This window comes from Scleropages formosus, chromosome 7 (genome assembly GCF_900964775.1).
Source record: "Scleropages formosus chromosome 7, fSclFor1.1, whole genome shotgun sequence".
Taxonomy (NCBI): domain Eukaryota; kingdom Metazoa; phylum Chordata; class Actinopteri; order Osteoglossiformes; family Osteoglossidae; genus Scleropages; species Scleropages formosus.
Window position 1 is genome coordinate 1,879,772 of NC_041812.1, and position 25,329 is coordinate 1,905,100.

Consider the following 25,329-nt stretch of genomic DNA (forward strand, 5'->3'; position numbering starts at 1 on the left):
TTTTAGAATGTGGAAATAAAATTCCTAAGCAGTTTCTGAAGAGTATATAAAATTCCTTAATAATAAAATGTAACTGCTGGCAGATAATAGTGTGCTTTATACATCTACTATTATCTTTTGAGTTATCTGGGCATTTATTACACATCCTTGGCCAGGTACACCTACAGCTTATAAAAATATGAAAATTAGACAATTACCAGAATATTAGAAAAAAATTATACAATTGAAAATGTATTTACAGAGACAATGTATATACAGGAGTAAAATTATTTTACACAAATCCATTTTTATATCTTAATAAAATCCAAAAACAACATTCATTGCACAGATTAAATTTAAGAACTGTAATGATAATATCTCAGTCTGACACTCGCTATTCTTTTACACTTGTTTTGGTTTGCCTCTAGTTAAAATCGGGTATGGGTAAACCCAACAATGTATTTTTTTTTTTTTTTATTTTCAAGGTATCCCCCTACTTCCAGAAAGCGTATACAAATGCCTGTCCTCTGTGCCTATTAAATCTTTCCATTTTCCTGAATGGCACCATTCACAATGTATGTAGAATTTAAGGGAGCAGTAGATTTAGCTGCACCTTTAAACAATAGCAGTTATGAACTATTGGGTGTAGATAATGGTAGTGACAAGTTCAGATTTATCTATAATTTCCCCCATGTTAAATATTCAAGAATATGTAAGATGAGTGGAATTTTTTATTTATTCTCCCATGCCCTCTTTGAGCACAAAGGCTTACAAAAGGGTGAATTTGTAGAGGAAACCAACAATGTGCTGTAAGTGAAAGAATAATGCAACTGAAACAAGATACAAGAACTAGGAAACACTTGCAGTTATGTTTAAGCGATTCTTCCATCTACTAAGTTTCATTAAACCACCATTAATTGTTAGTTTTTATATAACTTCATATTCTGCTCACTGGAGATATTAGGATATAATATGAAAATTCCCATGGAATTTCACACTTTAATTCTGTTGCTTAGCTAACCTTTGACCCAAAGCAACATAATACTTTAGCAAACTGGATATTTTACTGCAGCAATATTTACGTATATTACAGCTACTTGTGAGCTACTGTTAAAAATTAATAAAATGTAGCTAACGGGAACTATTTCTTCATTACAGCAGACATTTAAAAGTGCTTTATCCATTCATTTGAGTTTATTTTTCCCATTCCACGCTCAAGCTAGAACATACATTTTGGGATCACACATAAAACTGAAGCTGAAATAATTATCAGTCTATACAGTATGCATCTAAATCTTTTCATTAATGCTACAAATTACTTATATACAGATTGTGTGATGATAAAATTGGTACTGTATAACAGTACATATATTGTAAACCAGGTTAAGGCTAAGCAGCCCTAAAAATGACTGCCAGAAATATCGCACAGCTTTGGTATGATCTGTGTCAGAGACCAAACTCCTCTTCCACTTAAAACGTTATGAGTAAATCTTACCACTGAACAATAAAACTAAGCCAAAACTTAAAAGGAAAGAAGTCTGAGACATACAAATTTTCTTATAAGAGTAAATTTAACATTAAAAACGCTTTATTTATAGAGAATTTTCCAAAATGAAATAAGAAAATTATGTTCTAAGGATATTACAGTGGCAGGCCCACATGGAGCTGGCGCTCAGGGCTACGAACACGCGATGGATTCCAGCTGCTGATCGGCCTCAGCCGCCATAGCGGCAGCCTGGAGCTGCTCTGTCTCGCTCTGTAAAGCGCCGATGGGCAGCTGCTTCCGCTCACTGTGCATGTTGTTCTCATGCCTCTTCAGGTCCGAGGCTTTGGCGAAGGCCTTCGTGCAGGCACCGCACACAAAGGGCTTCTCGCCCCGGTGCCGCCGTTCATGGTCCTTCAGGTGCGATTTGTGCTTAAAGGCCTTGTCGCACATCTGGCAGCCAAACGGTCGCTCATTGCTGTGGACGCGCTCGTGCTTCTTCAGGTCCGGTGCCCGGATGAAGGACTTCCCGCACACGTCGCAGCGGTATGGTTTGAAGCCTGTGTGGATCTTCAGGTGCTCTTTGAGGTGGGCTTGGGTGGTGAATGCCTTCGTGCATATCTCGCAGATGAAGGGCCGTTCAGCAGAGTGGAGCTTCTCATGCTTCCGCAAACGATTCTCATCGATGAAGGTCTTGCCACACACCGTGCAAGCAAGCTGCTCTCGGTGCCCGTATAGCAAGTACTCAAATTTCATGTCGCTGGCTGCAGTGGTCCACCCCGGTGGTTGCTCGTCTTTGACTTCGCCCATGCTGTCAGCAAATGTCAGAGTCTGGGTGGCGTGTGACCCCAAGTCCTTCGGCTCAGCCTCCATGGCTTCTACTTCCTGATCGTAGCAGCCAACTTTGTGAACCTCCTCAGCAGCACTCAGCTCCTTCAGAATGGCTTCCTGCACCCTCAAGGCACTGTTGGGAGACTTCTCCAAGTCTTGGTTGGAGTTTGGCTCCTCAACAATGTCATCCGTCGGATTTTCCTCGTGGTCCCCAAGTACCTGCACCTCCTGATCCCGATTCTCTTGAGATTCCTCGTTTGGAATGGTTATTTTCACGATATCGTAGGCAAACTTTGCATTTACGCTATCAGTCTTCTCCTCGGGTGGAGACATATCACGTTTCTGTGAGCAGAGCTTGTCCAAAAACCTGATGCCAAGAATCTGACCTGAAGACATCATCAAATTGACATCTTTCTTCTTCACAGATATCTTGGCTGTGTACATGTAGTTCAGGACCTCTTCAAAAATGTCTGAGCGGATGAAATCGATCTCTATGACAGAGGAATTGTCTACCTCGTGTTTCTTAAAAAGTTTCTTGAAGTAATTGCTGCAAGCTGCTAAAACACAACGATGTGCCCTGAATTTTACGTCTTCAACAACCACAGCAATGTCACAGTGTTCACCTTCCAGTCTTTGTTCGTTAAGTATCTTCAGAAAGATGGTTTTGTGTTCTTCGTCAACATACTTAATGGTCTCTGACATGTTGTAAAGGTTTCCTTAAATAAAAAATAAAAACACACAGAATATAAAAATATTTCAGGAAATCACTTTATGTGCACGAAAGACACACAACTAATATTACCGCAGCAAGAAAAGTTCAGTACACTGAGTGTGCTATTAATTATTATGATCACATTATTCAATTACTACACGTTTTCAGTTTCAACTAAATGAAAATAAAGTTTTAAAAACACTATGAGAAACTCCAAAAGAAACATTACTGACAGAAAAAGTTACAGCAAAAAGGCTTCGCTAATGTTAAGTGCACAATTCTCCATGAGTACATAAATATTTTTTAAAATTCATTTCATTTATGTACACAACTGAATTGCCTGGCTAAGGCTCAAACTTAAACTCGGTAAGCTGAAGAAAAACATAATAAATTGCAGCTTCAACGTCACTTCGATCGTTTCGAGCCAGTTTATGAGTGAAAATGTGTGCAGTTAACAGTTAAATACAACAACGGCTACAAAATCCAGGCGAGCGCGCGGTAACGACAGGGCACAGGTGAGAATGCACGAGAACGGCTCGCGGCGTTCACTCGCGCGCATCGGGCACACCGCGCGCATGCTAGGGTTCTGGCCGCGTGCAGAGCGGCGGCGGTCTCGCGCCGGAAGGACGGCCCGGGAACCCGCACGCACGCGACTTTATAACGCCACGAATAGGCTGCGATCGCGACAGTCACGGGCGGCGGCTAAAGTAATGCGCGTGGAAGTGCAAAGCGGAGTAACTGTGTCGTGTTTACCGCCGTGGAGGAGTAAGACAATGAGGGTCGAGCACGAGACGGGGGGTTTCTAATGGCGCCAATTCTCCTGCTATGCCTGTGTTCGTGTTGTATTGTTCGCTACCCAGTCTGTGTTTATGCTGTAAATAACCGTTTACTTGGCGCGCCGTTAACTTGTCACGTCTGGGAAATTATTCTTGTATGTTGTGGCATTTTATCCCTTCTGGCTGCTGGTTAGCCAGCGTTAGCTACTTCTGTAATATAAAAAAAAAAAAAAAAAAACTGAAAAGCCGCCCAATGTTTTCTTTTCTAAAAAGCCACTATTGGGGACGCAATGCATGTTTTCGGCACGGCCGGCTGGCTAATTGTTCTTGCTTGTGCAACGAAGCCTTGTTTTCTGGGCTTTTTGTTAGTGCACGGGAGTATGTTCACTGTGCCTTACAGTACCCGCCAGAACTGCAACATGCCCGAGCAGCCATGAACGCTCCTAGAGACGAACTCGAGCTTCTAATGAAATCGTGAGCGCGCAGGCATCTCAGCCCACTGTAGTGGCTTACTGAACTATGGTAACTCTCGCGCAAAAAATATCGTGCTTACCTGTATTGAAAATGTGTGCCCTTTTTAGCAAAGTCTGTGAAAAATGTCAGCAAAGCAAAAAAAGGAATAAATACTTTGTGCAGTATTAGCTTGAGGACGAGCATTGGCGGAAGAACGCGCTGCGCAGGCACGGAACTGCCGCTGGCTCGAGCACCCAGTGACAATGCGCGTACGCAGAGCGGATTGCAAATGGCGGCCGATGGAAACGAAACGGCGGCATAACCTCCACTTGAGCAATAGTCATCCGAAAAGTGGGCTCTACACCGAAAAACACGGCTCTCCCGAGTGACACTGACTTTAACGGACGTTAAAATTGAGGTCCAAATACGTAGCCACTACTGGGGGAACGGGAGAGCTCCGCGTGAGGCGATCATCATCATGCCTGCTCACAACCGTTTGACTCAACTACCGAGATTATAGATGGGTGTACCTCCATGTCGATTGTTAAACTTAAACGCTACGATCTTCGAACTGAACTACATAGAATCCCACTTCCTTAACAAATTGCCGTTACAATTGCTTAAGATTCAACTCACATTTCTGCCTTCGGTAGAGCATGCGCAGTCCGTCTGAATGGCTGGGTAGCGGGAACGGGCGCGTCGCGGGAGCGCGGTCGGTCGTATAGCCTTACGTCAGTCTTACGTCACGGGCTTAATATAATTAATCGCACAGAAGAATATTTATACGGTCCGTCAGTGGCGCTTCTAAATTGACGATAACATCTGCAGTTCTTGCATGTGCGTGGTGTACAATTTTGAAGTGCGTTTCATGATTCCAGATATACGTTTTTGTGTCCTTTGTAAATCTCATCACCACTACTTACGCAGCCCAGTAGGGGGCCCTCTCTCCCAGCCAAAAACATAGAGGGACGAACGTCATTTTGTGGAATATGGACGATGTCTTAGTACCATGGTAACTGGGTCGCTTTTCAGCATGACAAATTAACGTTGAACATTTTCCTGAAATAGTGCAATCTTTAAGTAAATTCTGTTGCACTTAAATGACCAACAGAGACGGACTCCAGGGTTCATTGTGAACATCCCATACGATTCAAGCGTATATAAATAGAAATATTAGTTATTTAGACTTTTTTTTTTTTTAAACATTCACACCTTTTCAGTCACGGATTTAAAAAAATGACTAAATACTGAAATGTCGATTTAAATTGAATTCATTTTTTTTTTTTTTTTTTTTTTTCCCCAAGCCGGGAAAAGGATTATTGTGAATTTGATATGACGTTGACTGAGCTGAATGATTCCTGAAGGAAATTGTTTAACTTAAGTTATTTACCTGATCATGCAGTGAAGTGTAGTATAGTACAGCCATTTACTACATACAGGTGTTCCTTCGTGAAGTGAAATGACCAAGTTATGTAAATTAACAGTTGTGATGGGGCTGGAATTATTTCGTATGGAAAACAATTGGTTGTAGGGCAAAAATGTCTCATTGTTACCTAGATGAAAGGTATTTCTGTGTTTGGAAATATCAACATTTTATATTTGTTGTTTTTATATTTGTTATTTCTGGCTTGTATGTCAAATGTTTAAATTATCTAACTTTTTCCAGTGCAGGGTCACAGCAGTCCATGGTATACCTTGGAAGTAGATAGGATGGAGACAGTTTATATTACAAATGTTTACACTGATGAATGAAAAGTTCACAAGATCACTTCCCATGTCTTCAATGCTGCAGAGTACAGACACTAAGCCATTAGAGGCACTCTGAAGTGTAACTTGTTTGGCACTAGAAAAGTGTGGCCTGCAACCCTAACATAGGTTACGACATCTCCCAAGTGTCATATTCGACAAAGAATGAGGGGAAAGTGTCACAAAAGTCTTTGATTGCAACGGTAATGCTTTATTTACATCGGTGTAAGGGTATTCATGTTACTAAAGCTGTTTCAATGTAAATATCAGGTTAAAAGTTGCATGTGTATTTCTAAAATGTAGTATTAGTTTTGGACTCGGCTTAGAATCTATGTTCCTCCTGAGCAAGGTACTTGCATTAACGTTTATTTAAGATGCTTTTCTCCAAAGCGACTTCCAATGAACTCTATGTAGTGTTATCAGCCCACACACCTTATTCACCACAGTGACTTACACTGCTAGATACACTACTTACACAGGGTCACTCATCCATACATCAGTGGAACACACACACACACACTATGGGTGAACCTGAACACTGTGGGAGGAAACCCACACAGACACAGGGAGAACATGCAAACTCCACACAGACTGAGCAGGGATCGAACCCACGTTGTCTTGCACCACCCAGGTGCTGTGAAACAGCAGTGCTACTCTCTGCCAATCAGTAAATCAGTGTAAGCATCTTAAAATCATAAGTTGTTTTGGAGAATGATGCCAGTTGAATTGATGGTATTGAATTTAGTTTTTCCATTTGTGATTTATAGTTACCTTAATCAGTGATCCTGATTGGTAGATTGTCAGTGTGACAGGAGGGAAATGGCTGGTTTTGTCATGGAAGAAATGTGACTGAAGGAAAACTGACACAGATTCCAGTCCTCGCTGAGAGACAAAAGCCTTTTGGGTTTTAGGTACCAGGCGTGCATCTCTGTTCCAAAATGTGACATAAGACATCATGAAAAAGACAATACGTGTTGTATCAAATGTGCTGTTGCATTGAGTAAAAAGTTGCTCTATACAGAGTGTGTTTTTATAAGCTATTTCATAAGCAGCTTTTTGTTGCATGGGAGCCCAAATGAGGAGCTGAGTATACGTCAGAATAAGACTGGAAGAGATTGACTGTAGGACTTTGATAAATGTTTCACAAGCTCAGTATCTAAATGCATACTGATAAACAGCCTACAATTCTGAATGACCCCCCCCCCCCCCCCACTGTAAACTTATGCAAAAAAAATTAGGCATTTAAAAGTGTAATGACTTTCTGTACATGGTAGAATTATTTTTAGATGAGGCCATCACTTTTTCTGAACAAAACATTTTCATTTGCATGTATTTGACTGCCATGTCCATTAGCTATGGCAATTTCCACCCTGCGAAGCCTTTCAGACTGAACCAGAAATCAGATCAGTTATTCCTCAAATTTGTTGATAAAACAATGATTTTAGTCCCACCCCCCCAGTTATGAGCTTAGCTGCATGTTTTTCAAAATTCTTTGAATGTTGATGATACTTGTCCTACAGTAAGTCAAAAACCCATTTCACAAATTAGTTGTCACTTTTGACCCTCTTGTCCATCTGCAAGTTATCTTAACACCTTTTTGTCTAGCTGGAAAAGTGCTATTTGCATTTGTTCATAATTATCTGGCCTTAATTGCCACACAATACAGAATGACTGATGGTTTCATCAATATAGTTTTATTAAAAAGAAAAGACAAAATAAATCACAAAATGCATTTGCCACTTTTATTTCACTAATGTGGAAACACATTTGACATGGATGCTATTTGCCAGCTAACAGTGGGACAGAGCACACATTCACACACCTGGTGTCAGACCAAACAGTCTCCCCTGTACGATTTAAGGCTCAGCCGTGCCCGGCAGACTGAGTGGAGTGGGGGGGTGGGGGAGGCTCTGGAGATTTGCATGTCCCCACCTTGGGACAACAGCTACATCACAGCTCCTTAAGCAACAGCGTCAGTTTCTTTTATTGGCGAACAGTAATGAGTGAACGATAAGCTTTCTCCATCAATCTGAGATAATTTAGTGGAAAATTGTTAGAACAATTAAGAAGGAAAATAAATTGGTAAAAAACAAGACAGAATTGTGGTTGAATATTTGACTTGCCTAAGAAGCAAAATGTACATATGTGTTATATTCAGACCTTTTAAACTTCAAGGTTTACATTTTTTGTTTGGCAGGCAACAGGATTAAAGTAAATGAAACAATGGAGGGAGGAAACAGGATCTTGGCAATATGGTTGGCACATCTATTGAATGGTTAAATATTGTGCGCTCATATTCATAAAGCCTATATTAATTTTGGAGTGAAAGGTTGTCACATAAATAAAATGAAGCTACATAAATTATATTTTTAACTCATTACTTCATAAGGCAGTGAATAAAAAGTTGTTTTCCCCTTCAGTATGTCTGCCTATTGTTCAAACGTGCATGTGAAATAGGAACCAGTTATATTATTTTTTTCCTTCTACAATTTATTTTCTTTAAAAAAAAATGCACCATTGCTTCTTTGTCATGCAATATGCATTTTCCCATTGATGGATCAGCGTGATCTGGAAACACATAAGCCGGTGTTCTTAAGGGCGATTAGAGTGGGAAGTTGATTAGTCCTATAGTGATTCAATGCAGTAAAATATCCGTTAATGCGTGTTGGCGCCGAAGTCAAAGTAAACTCCTCTTGGGTGTTCTTTATTCTTTAAGTAGTGAAGGAGAGTATCTGAAGCACAGGCCTCAGTCCTAGGAGCAGAGATGGAGAGAGTTCATTAGCACAGACAGATGGGCAAAAGTGCAGAGCAACAGAAAACTGGATGGGAATATTGTTAAGGGCTTCACTGCTCACATTTCCAGACTTTGCTGCCACTATTGTAGCCAGTGGCATTCCAGAAAGGGGAGTGTTTTACACATGAAAAATTGTCACAATCGGCTATTTTTTTTAAGCAACAAAACAGGACTGGGTCACAACAGACAGTCAATGTAGTAATACTGTTTTTTATAAATCTAACACGCAATGCAAGACTAAATCCTCATGCAGATAGAATAAAGACATTGAAAAATACAGAACCAAAAAGCAGCAAAAAGCTTTATGCAAGCACACTGAAGAGATGGCTTCTCGCTGGGCTCATTTCCTACTGATAAGTTTACACAGCCCAGATGCTAAGAAAGAGACTTTCCCCACGTCTCGACAAATGAAAGTACTCTGCATCTGAGTGAAAAGCATGATGCAGCAGGAAACACCAGAGGCCCAAAGAATATGGGTTTTCTCATTCAAAGCAAATGCAATTACTCATATTCACACTGGATGTACATGTATTTTCATAGTATCGCTGTAGAAGCTATTTGAGAAAGAAGAAATTAGCCATGGAAATCATGGTTAATGGAAAGACCCGTGTTCCATCAAGCTCGTTTAAGGCTCTTGATGAAAACATGCCAATTACAGTGGCTCGCCACACATGCGCTGCTCGTCAGCCTGTACCAAGGGGACGCTGTACACTTCAGATGGTAACTTTACACAAAAATGTGCACACAGAATGACTTAGTTTGACATGTGACTTAATGATGCAATTTACCTCTCTGATGGATATTCCCACAACTGAATACCCCAAACCTGATTAAACTATTGATCTGCTGAAAGCTGGTAAATGTTTACTCCAGCCCTGTATAAGTCATGGTGTGTATTTTTCAGACATTGTCCATCTCCAATAGGTCCAGTGTTGATTGTGTGGGGGTTTTTTTTGGGTTTTTTTTTTTTTTTTTTAATAAAATAAAAAACACGTCCCCTGTTAACTAGTGCTCGCTCGTTCAGGTGAGCAGCAGTGTAGGGAAGACCAGCGTGGGGATGGCTTCCACGTCTCGACATGTTTCCATCTGGTAATGGAACAGCTGAGCCTGGGCACAGCAGAATCTGCGTTTTGACAGCAGGGGCATGTCAGCACACCATGCAGATAAAAATGAAATCCTAAAAACCCCCCCCACTGGCCAAAAGAAAGACTCAGATGTAAACGCTTTGGACTCCATGTACTCTTGAGGTCAGCCACATTAGCCAGTAATTCCTGTACACTTTACAGGACAGAAAACTGCAGCACCACAGTCAATTTTATTGCAATGGTTTTTTAAACAGATTTTGTTTTTTTAAACACATAACCAAGCACAGATTTAAGCCATCTTTTCAGCAGGGTTTACAGATTTGGTATCCACCAATACAGCAGACCATGGTAAAGCCACTCCACTGCACACAGTTTGTATCCAACCCCTGTATTTAGGTCATTTCTTTTCATGAAAAGTAATAATACAGTGTAGCTGAGTGGCAGATCCATCTACAAATCCAGTTCCTTCAGAACTGTTCAGTGGAACAGCAGGCCGACTTTAATGTACTTATTTACTTTTTATGGCCTCACGTACAGCACTATATGCAGCGCTTCCCTATTTGAATTTTCTCAAACCTGTTATCAGCCATGGTTAAAAAGTAGGAGCAGTCTGCCTTTTGTACACAATGTACCATTACTATTAGAGTAAATTCTGTTCGTAAACAATGTTTTGCTTAAAGGCTCATGGAATTAGAACTGAGCTGGAGAAAATGTGATCTGTATCAAAATGCAATTCAGAAAAGCAGCAGTTTGAAAACACTGCATAAATAATTCTGAAGTGTTTCATTCGGGAGAAGGTGTGCTGGACCACATGAATGTGCTGCAACTGTATTGGTGGAAATCAGGTGGCCTTGGATTGTTCGCTGTAAGGTATGTGGGCCATGACAGCAGTAGTATTACTCTTCTACATACATTGCTTACATTAGCTGCAAATATAATTTGACCATGGTAAGATTAGTGTTGAGTCCTGTCAGCAGAGCAATAGGCAGAGAAGTGAAAGCTGATAGAAGCTGCTGGTCAGTAGCGTATGAGTCGAGCTGGTTGCCAGTGGGAGGGGTGAGTTTCGTCACACCAGACAGGTAGGATTGCGGAACTGGAGGGGTGGAACGGATAGGGTGGGAGTGGTAGTGGCCCTGCCCGCAAGCCGACCGCAGCCTTCTTACCTGCTTTACTCGTCCCCCTCCTCGGGCGTGATCTCTGTCTCTTTATGTACCACTACTTTGGTCACTGACATGTCAGGGTGCTGCTCTTTGGCTTCCTTAATGGCCTGAGCCAGCGCCTAGCTCAAGGGGATCGCGTGCCGGGAGACAGAGAGGAGGCGGAACGGGCATGATCAGAGGCAGGGAGGAGAACCCCTAACACGTCACGCACATCATTCAATAGGGAGAACCAACCAATTACGGCAATTATGAAACAAATGCAAAGGGCAGGGGAAGGAGGAGCCGTTAACTCGGTACTTTTCCTCTTTCCCTTCAGTGTTACTATTGAAAAAAGACGATCATACATTGGACGGGTCAAGGAAAGGGTGGGTGGGAGAGTTGTTACCTGATCGTGGTCGATGTCTGCGTCCCCAGTGATGACGATTCGTTTCTCAATCCTCGTTTCAGAGATGCCTCCTTTCACAGTCTTTAGGAAGAAAACAATTTGTCGATCACCTCACTCTTCCATTACATGACCTTCAGGACTCATGTAGAGCTCTGCATTTTCACCTGAGCAATTCAGGAGAAGTACCTTGGTCAAGTGCACTGCAGAAGGAGCAGGGAACTGGGGCTTGAACCAGCAACCTTCACGTTACAAGTCCTTAAGCACCATGCCACACCTACCACCAACTTCACAAATTCCTTTGTGATTCATTAACTCACAGAAACATGTTGCTATGTTCTCGCCAGAGGCATTTGTCAAAGCTGAAGCAGTTATAGCCACTGATGCTAAGAACTGGTGAGAAAAAGGAGACTGATGTATGACATTTGATCTACCAGCTCATCATGGAGCTCCTTGACCTGTGTAATGTGAAGAGGGGCAAAACAGGAGAACCCATTGACCTCTGACCTTTGTGATGTGTGTGGTGGTGGTGGTGCTTGTCGTTTCAGAAGTGATGGTCTGGGCACTCATCAGAATTCCGGGGTCAGAATCACCGCTGCCATCGCCCTGTTGGGGGGGCGGGGTGTTAAGCAGAAAAAGACACATCAGCACAGTATACTTGTTAAGTGTTCAGTGTCTAAAGTAACAGGTCTCATCCCCAACATTCACAATTAGAATTATGTTTTTTGTTAAACTGGTACTCATTATTTGCATAATGGGAATTACTTGCTTTGTATGGTTTATTATTATTATTATTTTTTTTTTAGTTATTTACTAACTGCAAGGTTTGCAATTAAACAAAAGTACTGATATAAATCCTGCATTACCAGCCATAACTGGATTTTCTAATAGTAATTCATCTTCATTCACTGTTTAATTATAGATCTTTAGAAGGTAGAACTGTAAACAATTACCAGGCAAAAAGTTGTGTGCCTTTCCCACAGGGAAACTTACCACTGAAGATTCATAGGTGATGGTCTTGGTCTCTGTGTGGACAACTGGCACCTCCTTCGTGGTAAACTCCTCCTTGTCCTCTTGTGTTGTGCTGCTGAAACTCACAGGCTCTGTTTTCAGCACCGGGGACTGCGAGTGAAAAATGTGGACAGACATGACTGTGAGAGCAGTGGAGTAAATTCTCACTCATCACATGAGTGAATAGGGAAAAAGAAGGTAGTTTTTTTTTAAAAAAATTTCTATCAGCTGCTTTATACCTGAATCTCCAAAATCACAGTGAAATGTCTATGTTTGGAAAGCTGTAGAATGTACTACACGTGTGGAGTCGAGCAAAGTCTTTTTTCTACTGAGATTACAGATGACCTGATTCAATTTTTACTGTGCATCATACAGATTTCTTTACTGTCTAGCAGGTATGCAGCTCCTGCTCACTGAGTTGCTCATGAGAACACAAGAATATTTCTTTCGGCCTGTTCCTGGTTTCAAGCGCACATCGCCCTGCCTCTGCGGAACTGGATGAATTTCAGAGCACACACACTGCTCCCTGAGAGGTTATGTCCTCTTCCCACTTGTCGTGACCGGGGCAGAAAGTGTTCCAGGTGGAAATGCTCTTCCCCTAATCTGCTTCAGCAGCTCCGTGCAGCCAACAGAGAAGCTGAGCATGTGGCTGATCTGAGTTTTTGTGACAATTTCCAATATGTGGTCAAGTCTGAGAAGTGCAGAACTTGGCTGACACACTGATGTGCAAAGACGTCAACAAAAGGACCCATTTTGGCGGTTAAATATGAGCTCAAAAGAGGGCCGTTGCCTAGGCTGGACAGTGTAGGGGGGTGTGTGGGGCAGCCCACTTGGGGTGTCTGAGGGTTGTATTGGGGGCCTGCCTGCCTGCCCTGCACCTGCGGCTCAAGCAGTGTCAATGTAGTCCCTCCCGTGCACGTTCTCCACTGGCCCGTGAAGCACACCTGTGACACAGATGTCATTCCCGCCTGCTGCTGGGCTTCTAGAGTCTCTGACGCCTTCCCCTCTGCCTCCTCCGTGGACTGCAAGACAGCGATGCCAATGCTGCCATCAGGCGTCTGGACACACAGCCCCTCCCCCCCCCATGTCATGACACTGCCCATTCAGCAATCCCATAGACTTATGCACTTGTGAGCTGAGCCGGACAAAAAAGTCAGTGAGAGATGCCCTACATAAGGAGATGTTTCATTTTGTATCGGTTTTAAATTTACAGGGAAAAGTTCCTTTGGGTGTCCTGAAAGCAGCAACATACTGCATGAAGGAAAAAAAAGATGTGGAATTACCAATTTGTCAGTGATGAAACAAACAGCGGAAGTTCTTCCCTGATTAGAATGATATATTCATGTCTCTACCTATTTACCTAACGCTACCAGAAAAATGCTACTTAATGAACCACATTAAGGAAGGACAGAGAAGCCTTAAACATGACAAAATTTGCATACAGGATACAAGGGGCTCAGTACAAAGCCATGTTTCAGTGTGTACAGTGCAAAGATCACTGCTAACAGTGTAACTTCCAGATTATCTGTGCACACAGACCAGAGTAAAGAATGGCCACCTTAAAAATGGTCTGACTATGTGAAGTCGTGGTGGTCCATCCCACTGAGCTGGTCTGACCTCTCGCAGATGCTAAAAGAGCGGTTAGCTGCGGCGACATCTCATCAAAGGTCGGCTTAGGCTGAACAGACAGAGAAATGGAAAGTCAACAGAGTGGAAGGAAGGCAGACAGTGAGCACACAGGACAGAGGCTCAGACAGATCTCTAGTGACACCAAGACACATGGGGGGGTGGGGGGAATGAAATTCTGGACTTATTCATAAGAGCGCATTCTGACACAGAAACCACCGACTCCAAACTAACCCCAGGTTTTACAGGGGTTGAGAAACTATTCCAGGGGCTTTGGTACTGGGGTTCTCTGAGCAACACACATCAAAAATGCAATGAAATGGCTGGCAGTGGTTTCAGGGAGGGGTCAGAATGGGAAATACTTAAGAATACTAAGAATACTGCCAGCACTAGTAACAAGGCTACAAAACATGGTACGGTTTTCTCAGCCTCAGGACGACACGTGAGGCACAAACTACTGAAACTGGGATACCAGTAATTGGGGAGGAGCTGTACAACTGCTGCTGCAGTTCCACGAACACAGTAAATCCGTGTACAAGTTAACATACACGTCCGGGGGGGGGGGGCACAAAAGCCTCTCATAGTCCTGGGAACGTTGGCACACCGGTGGATCCTGCTGTAGTTACTGGGACAACCCACATCTCCTAGGGCAGGGTGGCCCCCAACAGAGATGGGAAGAACTGTGACTTTAGGGATGAGCTTCTTCTACACAGCATGTTGGCTACATTTATATTTATTCATTTAGCAGATGCTTTTTTTTTCCCCAAAGCGACATACATCTCATAGAAAAGGGAACTAGATTAGAAGGGAACATTACCTGGCACCAGGCCAACGTGCCTCATTGCACAAGGTAAGGGCTATGACTTCTGCGCTGTAAACTCATGAGACGTTTACTACAGTGCTGCATGAATGGGTACACCTCTCAGTCCTACTATCAGTTCCACTTTAAAATGTGTTTTGGAAGCACGAGACACAGCACCACTGCATTCCAGACAGGCAGAGAGACAGAGAGACACTCAATCTTCTCTGCTGGTTCAGTTCCAGGGGTCAGCTGCATGCAAGCGCACATACACACGCAGACACACACACACAGATGCAGAGCTGCAATGCAGTGGAGGAGGTAGCAGCGACTCAGCAGCCACTGTGTGTGATGCAGTGTTAAGCACAGGTCTACTCCCTCCAGTCAATCCAGTTAAGACGGACGTGGGCTCCGTTGGGTTTCGGTACGCGGTGTAAAGAGTGTTGCAGCAATAATCGTGAGCAATGCTGCAGAGGTTCAGGTGAACACTAGTGGTAGCAGCATGAACAGCAAGATGAGGAAATGTGCCTTAATGAGCTCACCTCTGCACAGAACATGTCCCATTTCTCTCAGGCATTTCCAATTAAATAGGTGAACGAGGGAACAGCGGTCGTGCTTCATGTAAGGAGTTTAACGCATGCAGCTATGTAAATACTGAAAGCTGCATTTTTTTAAATGACTTCAAAGTTTTCAAAAAGCTTCACAATTTACAGTAGTAATAAGAAGGCCTACACCAAGTTATACTGGAGTGAGGAAAAGAAAAAAAAAAACTTCCCAATATCTCTTATGAATAGTGATACAGAGGAAATAAATTAAAAGCAAAGCAGCAAGAGAAAAGGAGAAAAGGCACAGAGCAGAGGACAAGTCAAAGTGCGGGGGTGTTCAAGCAGTGCCAAGTAGCTGGAGCGTGGATCGCCGATTCAAGATTGACATAACACCTCGCAAGAGTGCCGCTGTGTGAAGCCTTGGAAGCAGAAGCTGTTATCCACCAACTGAAGGCCAAAATGAAGGGGTGAAAATAAATAATAAGCAGATAAAATTAAACTGAACTGCTGCTGTCCGGCAACTGCATATTGGACGACACAAAGTACCACAAAAGAGGGATTTGTGTCATTTTCCACAGAAGCCAAGCAGCTGGTGGTGATGTTTTTTTTTCCCTCAGGCAACTGTGGCTGTTTTTTTTTTTTTTTTCCCCCTCCCTCTTTTGCCTCAGCCATGCGGTGGTTGGGGCACTCGGGGCAGGGGCTCATGGCAAGTGGAAGGGAAGATGGCATTGGGACTCATTTCATACCACCGGTCTGAACGTGGGCGACTTCTTGGCGACATAGTGAGCCGTGGTAATGCTGGGCTGCAGCTCCCCCGGACCCTCTCTTTGAGCCTCGTCCTTCTGCAGCAGTCTTGCTTCCAGCCTTCTGACCTCACCCATCTCCTCAGTGGACCTCACAATTACCACATTTCTGAAACCACCCAGCGGGGCTTCAGAGGGGGATGGCGTCTCTGCCTCCTTGATGGCGATCAAGGTGCTCTTCCTGGCCTCTGCCGTGGGCCCCGGTGACTCATACTCGTCCGTCACAGGGATGATCTTGATGGTCGAGGACCTGTCGGCCATCCTTCTCACATCCTGCGAGGTGAACTGAACAGACTTGTCGTCGTCTATGGTACGAGTCGTCATGGTGACAATTTTCCCAGACACAGTGTCATAGGACTTCCCCAGGGTGTAGGTCTTCTGTTGAACCTCTTCCTCTGTGGACTTTGTGTTGTTGCGGACTTCCTCAAAGATTTCCCCACCTTCGCGCACTTTGTCAGAAGCAGTGCTACTCACGGCTATTATGTTACGGCTGACAATGATTTTCTTTTCTGCTACCTTAGGAGGGATTTTGTTTACAGTAACCCTCCCCTCTGAATCCTACATGTGAGATATAAAAATTGGATTAATTGTTTGAAATGTAGAAGTTTGAAGCAAAAGTGACAGAAAATCCCAAGGAGCAACACAATGAGACTTTTCAGATTGGAATGGATCTAAGCGCTTCTGAATAAATGGAAAATAACCAAATTTTTCAGAGCCAATCTTAAATTATACATTTAATGTAAATATGATCTTCGTATGAAAACTGACCGGGCAGACTGTGAGCAAGTGGAATCTAAAATATGGAATAATATTTGTGTTTTAAAACGACTTCACTAGAGACATTTGGGAAATTGTTTTTTATGCAATAAAAGGATCAGTTTGATCCCCTACACACTACCCGCTTCATCAAAATTGAAGACTTGCAATGGCTTCAAATAAAACAGCTGTCCAGGAGAAAGGACACAACCACCTCAGCACTGAGACAAACACCTGAAATACCATTCATATAGGAATCGTGGCTCCTGAAAGTTACTCATGGGATCATGGGGAATATTAGTGGATGTTTAAGTAACTTAAAAAGTCAGTTTGAATCTACAAGCATCCTTACTGAACGGAACAAATAACAAGCTTTTTCTAGCTTTAAAAAAAAAAAAAACAAAAAAAAACTATCCTTCAGGTTTGTCTTTTAGCAACTCACTGCTGCTGTGCAAAAAAGCCACTAAATGGTCTCGCAGTGTGGAGGGACCTGTGCAAAACGGTAGCAACGTTTGCTGCTGCAGCGGGAACAGCGAGCTGTTCTGTGCCCAGAAGAGCAGGGAGAAGCTCATGGCTCAGCTACAGAACAAATGGCTACATTTCACTTGTCTGAACCTACATAAATCAACAAACTCAAAGGGCAGCAGATTCCATTTTTTTCATAGCTCTCTGATAAAACTCAAAAATAATACATTTATTCATTTTGCTGATGCTTCTCTCCAAAGTGACTTACAATGTTAAACTTACAATTATTTATCCAGCTAGGTCATTTTTACTGGAGCAATTTAGGGTAAATGCCTTGCTCAAGGCCAATACAGGTAGAGGTGGGATTTGAACCTACAACCTTGGGGTTCAAAGGCAGTAGCTCTAACCATTTTGCTACCAGCTGTCCCCATGTAACTTTGTCAGGCTGATGCTTTTTGGTCATGGGATTATATTTTAAAATGCTAACAATTATTGAATTTTCTAACATGATAGTATGCTTCATTAAAAAGAATCAAGAAATAAATCAAATTAATCCTTTAACAGTGAGCAAGAAACATGTCGATTTACTTCTGTTGCACAACGGCAGTCAGTGAAAAGTAGGCTGTAGTATCTCCCCTCCTCGCTGTGCTAAATCTTTTTTCTTAGCTATTTAAATAATCCACTCCCTTATCTGACTCCTATTCCCCAGTCTAATTTAGAGATCCTGAGGGCGAAGACAAAAGCAGATACCCCCAACCCCCCGCTCTGCTCCAAAGCCCAGCTCACAATGACACACAACGCACAGCGGAAGCACCGTTGGCAGCACGTCCTCACCAGTAACAGGCAGGTGTCACTGCAAAGCTGCTGTGCGTCTCTCCCTACCATGTGCTCCCAACGTGGAGTATGCAGTGTGTCGTGTAGTTAGCTGTGTCTGGGATCACGACTTGTTGCTGCGTACCTTCAGGGGTTTACTTTCTGAGACGATGGGCTTCAATTCCGTGGCATCGAACACCACTGCCACTGTGTCTTCTTTGGTCTGCAGAAACAGGAGGAGACTGAGCAAATAAAGATAAAACTAAGAACAATCACTACTGGCCAGCAAGACACTCCTAATACATTGGAACTAGATTTACCTGAACTATACCCTATACATTTTGGGATTTCATAAAGTGACCTGTTCTTGAGATTCAAGAAATCTTAAGTGTACAAACACATAAAACTACTGAGCACACATGCATGACTGAAAAAAAAGAAAAATCACGAAAGAATAACTGCTGTGAAGACAGCTTGTAAAAAAATAAACCATGTAATTTTGAAGAATGTTATATAGAAAACCAGTGCAATGACATTCTTCAGTCAGTATAGATAGAAGAGATATATCTAAGGGAATAAATGTTCATTCCTTCTGAAGACCATGACCACAGGTGAGAAGCCACGGTAACCCTGGTAGCTCTGGTGATTTACTGAAAGCCAAGCAGCTGAAGGTGCTGTACTACATTTCCTGGGGTCCCATTCTCAAGGACCCTCCCATGTCACATCAATCACACACAAACAATCTGAAGGTGTCAATGGAAGGTCAAGTGACCCACACATGTGACTTCGGGTGTTTACTAAAAAGCACCATTTGCTACCATAAGCCTACAAAACCACAAGTCCCATCCTCATAATTACAAAAATATTTGACAGAAAATGCAAATAGCCTACAATGTAAAGCAGCAGCATTTTGTTATATACTCATAAAATTTGTATTTCAGATCAAAAGATGAATTTGATGCCGAAATACAGAATGTCATCTTTTATTTCTGTTTAAAGTGTTTCATATAGCAAGCATTTTCCTATTAAATAGTAATGATAATTTTATGTGTTTTCATTGGTTCAAATTTTTACATTAGACATTTTTTGTTTCGTCCACCAGTTATAGCTAATTGCAAACACTGAAATAAATTTAAACAAATTACTAAGTGAAATTTCATTAAAAAAACAAACCGAAGTTGAGTAAAGCTAGGATTTAGGGCAAAGAAGGTGTCACCAGGCTCTTAATACATTTCTTTGAGATGCTCTGCATTGGTTATAACAGGCATATAAGTTCATCTGTTCTTAAGAATTGCTTGTTTTTCCATCAGTCAACTTTCTAGTTTTCACCTTAGGTTCTACCTTTTACATGAAAACCAGACTCAGACTCCATTGGTTACAACCAATTCGACACATTCAACACCTTGTGTGTGCACAACTAAGGGAACAGGGGACACTTGGGCAGTTAACACCACCTGTCCCCCATTTGTCCCAATACTTATATTCAACTCAAAGTGGGAGACTAAACAGAAAATAATTGTTCCAGCACAGTTTAACCTGTATAAAAATACTACCCAGAAATGAAAGCTGACATTCTGTACTTCAGCCTTGTATTCATCTTTTCATCTGAAATACAAATTTCACATAAATGCAACAAAAATAACCATTATTAATTCACTGCCCCAATACTTCTGCTTCTCACTGTGTATTTAAGTTGTAGTGTCAAAAAGGCACCTTACTTCCTTCTCATTCACTTCATTATATATTCTGTAACGGTCAACATTATTGTGAGACTTCATGCACATGAGGGTAGTCTCTCCCCCTTTTCTCCACTATTAATACAGAATTTTAATATTAAAATTACTTTATGATACACAAAAGGCTTTTACAAAATGCCGACGGCTGTTACGTTCATCTCAAGTGTATTTGAAAATGTTGATCTGACTTTTCATGCAGTTAATCAGCCACCTGACAGACAATTGCCTCTGTTAGCGAAGACTCAAGAATACGTAATCCTCTCCCTCTTGCCTGGTGGTCCACTGTTGTCTAACACAATGAGTTTTGTATCCCACATGATGAGTAACTATGAAAAGTACTATGAAGGTATTAGTAGATTCAGACAGAAACTGAGCGACTGTATACAGAATAGAGCGTTTCAATTTAAAGAGCAGCTTCACGCGGTGAATTAAAGCAACATGTGAGCATTTGTACTTTCGTACTTTACACTTGTATACAGTAAATCCATGTGGCTGCTGCTCTTGGAAACCCGCAATAGCACTAATCTGTCTGTGTAACTTCAATCTGAGTAGAGTTGCCTCGGGGTGTTCTGAGACCACTCTGGCGCTTACATCCTCGGGCACAAGAGGCTCGATCATGGGGGCGTCGTCCAGCCTGGGCGAGCGCACAGGTGACGTGGACAGCCTCTTCTCCCACTCGGTGAGCGTGGCTGTGTCCGAGCCCGTCTCCAGAAACGAGCGTTTTAATTCGCTTATATTGGTTTGCCGTTTCAGCAGCTCATCTGGGGTTGCGGTTTCCTGGCCAACCAATGGTGAAAGGTAAGAGGTGGAGGGGACAGTTTGTGATCTACACACTTCCACACAATGTAATGAGCATCACCCCTGACAGAGCACACAAAACGAACAGTAAGCGTGCGTCACACTGTAAGAATGCCTCCTGACACAGTTAATGATACGAACAAAGTTAATCTGGCCTCAACTTTTTAAATCTCATGCCTGTCACATCTCCATGAAGTTTCAAGTCAAGAAAGCTGTACAAGCAGTTCACGGAAATCAATTAAAACGGAGATGACCATACCCAACAGAGTGATGTAAATTCCAGACAAACCACACGGACAAAACGGGTGTTTGCAAATTAAAGATGTAAACGTATAAGACACAGGGACACACAGCTGGGGAGGGAAGTATGCACACAGTTAATGCTGCTCTTCAGAAGAATCTGCCAGAGACATAGGGTCTCCATGCAGTTAGAATTCATCAACTCTCAACTTCTCAAACAAAACCATCCAGCATGCAATTTCCTGTCACCCCATACCAACCTCTAACATCAGATTACTGTGTTTGACAAATACATTTTCTCCTTTTACTCGTCTTACGAAACTATACTGGAAAGACAGAGAAGAGAGGAGATGTACATCTGAGCACAATTTATGTTTCATTCCACAGCTGTGCATCACGAGGTCCTTGTTAACTTTTAACACTCAACAGGAACGGCACCTCTGGAACTTTCTTCTCCTGGGGCCATCTGCCCAATTGTTAAGACTGTAAATTTTACCCTGCCACTGCATAGGCCAGGCCACTGTACAGTAATACAGGGGATTACTCCACCATCATACCACCTCCATCTAAGTGTTCAAGATGGGCTGCCCTGAGCAAGCGGGGGGGGGGCAAAAACAGTGCAGAGAATGAAGTTGTCATGTTGATAGTCCGTGACCCACGGTGAAATGAAGTGAAGCTTGAATTGCCAGGCTGAGACAGACAGAGCCCTCAATACCTGTGTCTTTATCTCAGAGATCTCATCCTCCTGGTCCGACTGAGAGCATGAGGCAGTAAGCAGAGGGAGAAAGGATGTTAGGGAAGGAAACAGTATAGAAATGGACACGTCCTGCAGCAGCAGGCACACAGTTCACTCACAGAGACCCAAAAAGCAAGTTATAATAGGAGGGTAGAATAAATAAACCCTGTTCAGCAGCATATTTCCAGTATGACCTCCTCAGAGTCCTGATTCCACATCACAGCTCTGGGAAGCTGAAGCCAGAGGATGCTTCTTTCAAGACCGCAGAAGATCCCCAAAGTGTACTTCTATTTTCCTTTGTATCAGCAGGCTACACTGGGGGCTGTGGGGACTGGCGTTTGATTGATCTCCTGTCTGCTACTGGATCTGATAAATTTCACATGCATTAAAAAGGATGATGTTAAAAATGAGCTACTGACAAACAGGAATGGCCTGCATTTTATCAGCTGCCATAAATTTCTTACTGTGCATAAAACGTAGCCTGAACCCGAACATTTTCCTGCAACAAATAATGTAGCTCCTGTAACAACCGTATATTTAGTGGTTTTCTAATTTTAAGAACCCAGTCACCAATATTAGTCATGTGTGGCAACAGAAAGAATGGAACATAATCCAGATAAATACCTTCCAAATAAAGGCTTCTGCTGCAATATAATGTTCAGGTTCAGCTTTATCAAATAACCAAGCATTCAATGAACTATTCTTCATCTAGGAATACACTGGAGGCACATTACATGTTTCAACATACCACATTTCATAATGTTACAAGTTCTGTGTGCCTGAGAGGTGGTGAGAAGATTAGTCTTATGCAAGTTACGCTCGCTGTGCGCTCAAAAACAACACAGGAGATGAGGGCTGTTTTAACTGATTCACCTCTGCATTGGTGACTGCTGAAGGACAATTGTTTCTTTTTTCTCCATGGTTACACATGAACCAGCACAGCCCAAGAGCACCTGAAATAATGTGCTGCTGCAAAGGCTTGTAAATTTTAAATTAAATAAATAACTTGTCATGGACTATAATTTATCCTATTAATTTCATCTCAAGAGGAACTGAGCTACTGTTGCAAGGACAACCCATTGACTGGGGGTGCCTAACAACAGGCTGCATACAAACCTCAGTGGCCGTTGTCTCCCCATCGCAGGCAAAGTCTGTCTGCTCGCTGTCGGTCTGCGCAACAAAACGATACCATTCATCCAAAGGAAGGCAGGAATAGAGAGAAAACCCAGTTCGTCAGTGGTGTGCACGTAAACTGGTCTGCCCAAAAACTCACATACTCACACTGACGAATGGGACTGTGGCAAGGTGACGGGATTCCACAAGGCCAATATATATATATATAATATATATATGTATATATTTGGAGCAGTAATGCGCATGAGAGAATGACTGAAATAAGACAAACAAACAAGCAAACTAAATTAGCAAAAGGGAGAAAACAAAACAAAAAAACAGCATCAGAGGAAGTTTTATGCATTTGGGCACTTGTGCCATTGATGTCACAAGCTGTAGCTGAATTGCCATCTCAGACTGAATTCAGTGTGGAGGCTAATCTTACAGCTAGTTCTTTGCTGCACTTCATCTGAAATGCCAGGTGTCCATGTCTTAGTTTGGGTTCATGCCGTGTCCAATTTCACAAGCCATTTTTCTCAGTTTGCTCTTTTGGAAGGAGACCGCCTCAGTGTAGATAACAAATCAGATTCTCAATTGTTCCTTACAGTTTCAAAGTCAACAGGTATGACGCTGCTTCAACAGTCACCTGACTTTCAGACCCTCCTTTTTACCCACCGTACGCATGGCTACAGGTGCAGCAGTCTATCTGCATTCGCTGTCATCTTCTCTTTAATTTCAAGCAGTGAAAACTCTCCCCTAAAACTCAGGGATATTAGGGATGCATCTCCCAGCTCTGTACGCAGCCAATTGGCAGCTGTCTCAGCACTGGGAGGGCACTGGACCGCCAGGGAGAGACACTGCGTGCATGGCGCCGGGCTGCTCCCTGAAAAGACCACCTGGGCCTTTGCAAAGTGGTCCTCTGCTAGAGCCGTCAGCACGGCTTTGTCCCAAAGACGCTTTTTTGTTCAGCATGAAAGTGGCCCAATCTCAGTTCTTGCTGCAGTCTGACTATGTTATTCAGGCTTTTTGGCAAGTCACAATGCAGAGAAACTCCTACACATCAAATACAAAATGTGTCTGAAGGTTTGTTTCATGCAGCTGTTATTTTGCTTCGGTCTATGGCACTAAATGTGACAAATTTACAATCAGGCTGATTAAGGGTCAGCACAAAGTCCATTAACCTAAAACAATTTACAGGGTAACTGCAGTGAATTCTTATCAAGAGTACATAATGCCACGTTACCAGGGACTATGACAAGGAAATGAAATGTCCACCTGCTGCTCTGAAAAAGGCAGCATTCGGTTTTTGCACAAAACAAAGTAAGTGAATGAGTTATATTATAGATATAATGGAGACGTGTGGTATGTAGCCGTTGCGTGTTACAGGAAAAAACTTGTTGAATAACTTGTGTACATGTTCATAAGGTGTTTAGGACACAGAATCGATCTTAATTATCTGGAGACTAGAAAGTCATTCGAACAATTGTTTTGTCTGAAATATTTAGGTGTCCTTAAGTTTTCATATGTTCTACATACATTTCTTTCAAGTAGAAAATTCAAACTTTGTGCCTAACCCTCCTAAACAGCCAATGAAGGTATTGAAACAATGGAAGACCCTGTGGCTTTTTCTCAACAATCTGAAATTGTAGCTCCTGTATGGAGCAGGAAGGCAGAGATGAGGTTCTGAAAGTAGGAGAACTGACACAGCACGGACAGAGATCGGGACCGAAGCACCAGGGTGGTCATACAGTGGCAGTGCGTTTCAGGCCGGGGGACACACCTCTTCCTCTGAACTGTCATTCAGGCCCTGGGCAAGTGAGGCACCCAAGGAGGCTGCCTTGGGCTCCAGGTAGCAGAGGCACAAAGCCAGAGGAAAGGAGAGGGTGATGGCATAGGGAACAGAGAAGGAGGTGGATAGAAGGAAGAAGAAGATGAAGAGGAAGCAAGGGATGAGGGAAGGTGAGCGGATGGGAATGAAGTGCTGCATGCTCTTGGGAAGGAAGCGCAGCTCAGACAGGTCGGGGAGGGTCAGGTAGCCGTCGTCATCTAGAAAGGCTGAGAGGTCAGGGAGGTGCAGAGAAAAGGAGAAGAGGGTGCCACCCTTGTTCCCATCCAGCCGCTGCTTGCGCGCCGACAGCAGCCGGGCCTGCTCCTCCAACAGGGCAGCCTGGCGGTCAGCCTGGGCCTGGCGCCGGCAGCGGCCCCCATTGCTTTCCGAGGGGCTGACAGACGCAGCCCGCCTACGGGCACCCTCCCTGTGCCTCCGTCGGACTTTCATGGATGACACGGGGGAGGAGGGCAGGGACATTTCGGAGCGCAAGGGATCAAAGGGCAGTGTGCGTGGTGGTGGCTGGGATGGGCGGCGGTTGGGGGGAGAGCGGAAGGGACGCAGATGGCAAGGAGCACACACACGCATAAGTACAGCACGGGGTCAAGAAAGGGGCAAGAAAGAAGACTAATTAGTAAGTGCACACGCACACACGTACA

At 43.1% G+C, this 25,329-nt stretch overlaps 2 protein-coding genes across 10 annotated transcripts in view; both read right to left on the bottom strand.

Moving 5' to 3' along the window:
• Nucleotides 1-1,604: 1,604 nt before the first annotated feature.
• On the bottom strand, nucleotides 1,605-5,367 carry zbtb14 (zinc finger and BTB domain containing 14). Of its 2 annotated transcripts, none has more exons than XM_018745103.2 (2): nucleotides 4,871-5,367; nucleotides 1,605-3,009 (listed from the first exon to the last, which is right to left on the bottom strand). In XM_018745103.2, exon 2 carries the CDS (start codon nucleotides 2,993-2,995, stop codon nucleotides 1,658-1,660), a length of 1,338 nt encoding a protein of 445 aa, XP_018600619.1. In that variant the 5' UTR covers nucleotides 2,996-3,009; nucleotides 4,871-5,367; the 3' UTR covers nucleotides 1,605-1,657. The 2 variants fall into 2 exon arrangements, with proteins under 2 accessions (XP_018600619.1, XP_018600620.1); XM_018745104.2 differs by lacking the exon at nucleotides 4,871-5,367 and adding an exon at nucleotides 4,335-4,864.
• A 2,263-nt stretch (nucleotides 5,368-7,630) lies between these two features.
• The window catches only part of epb41l3a (erythrocyte membrane protein band 4.1-like 3a), a 68,258-nt gene continuing 50,559 nt past the window's right edge, over nucleotides 7,631-25,329 (bottom strand). For 2 of the 8 annotated variants that reach the window (XM_029253725.1, XM_029253724.1), the window contains exons 13-26: nucleotides 24,623-25,192; nucleotides 22,846-22,899; nucleotides 21,709-21,747; nucleotides 21,254-21,319; nucleotides 20,547-20,732; nucleotides 18,365-18,442; nucleotides 16,129-16,470; nucleotides 13,971-14,090; nucleotides 13,357-13,434; nucleotides 12,395-12,523; nucleotides 11,909-12,007; nucleotides 11,405-11,485; nucleotides 11,023-11,138; nucleotides 7,631-8,732 (exon numbers count right to left, since the gene is read on the bottom strand). In XM_029253725.1, the coding sequence (XP_029109558.1) occupies nucleotides 11,028-11,138; nucleotides 11,405-11,485; nucleotides 11,909-12,007; nucleotides 12,395-12,523; nucleotides 13,357-13,434; nucleotides 13,971-14,090; nucleotides 16,129-16,470; nucleotides 18,365-18,442; nucleotides 20,547-20,732; nucleotides 21,254-21,319; nucleotides 21,709-21,747; nucleotides 22,846-22,899; nucleotides 24,623-25,192 (1,953 nt within the window). In that variant the 3' untranslated portion in view covers nucleotides 7,631-8,732; nucleotides 11,023-11,027. The remainder of the gene's footprint in view (nucleotides 8,733-11,022; nucleotides 11,139-11,404; nucleotides 11,486-11,908; nucleotides 12,008-12,394; nucleotides 12,524-13,356; nucleotides 13,435-13,970; nucleotides 14,091-16,128; nucleotides 16,471-18,364; nucleotides 18,443-20,546; nucleotides 20,733-21,253; nucleotides 21,320-21,708; nucleotides 21,748-22,845; nucleotides 22,900-24,622; nucleotides 25,193-25,329) is intronic. The other 6 variants (XM_029253727.1, XM_029253726.1, XM_029253728.1 and 3 more) reach the window with 5 other exon arrangements.

Coding starts and splice junctions, on each gene's coding strand:
- zbtb14 (XM_018745103.2), bottom strand. CDS start 2,995: ATGTCAGAGACCATTAAGTATGTTGACGAAGAACACAAAACCATCTTT.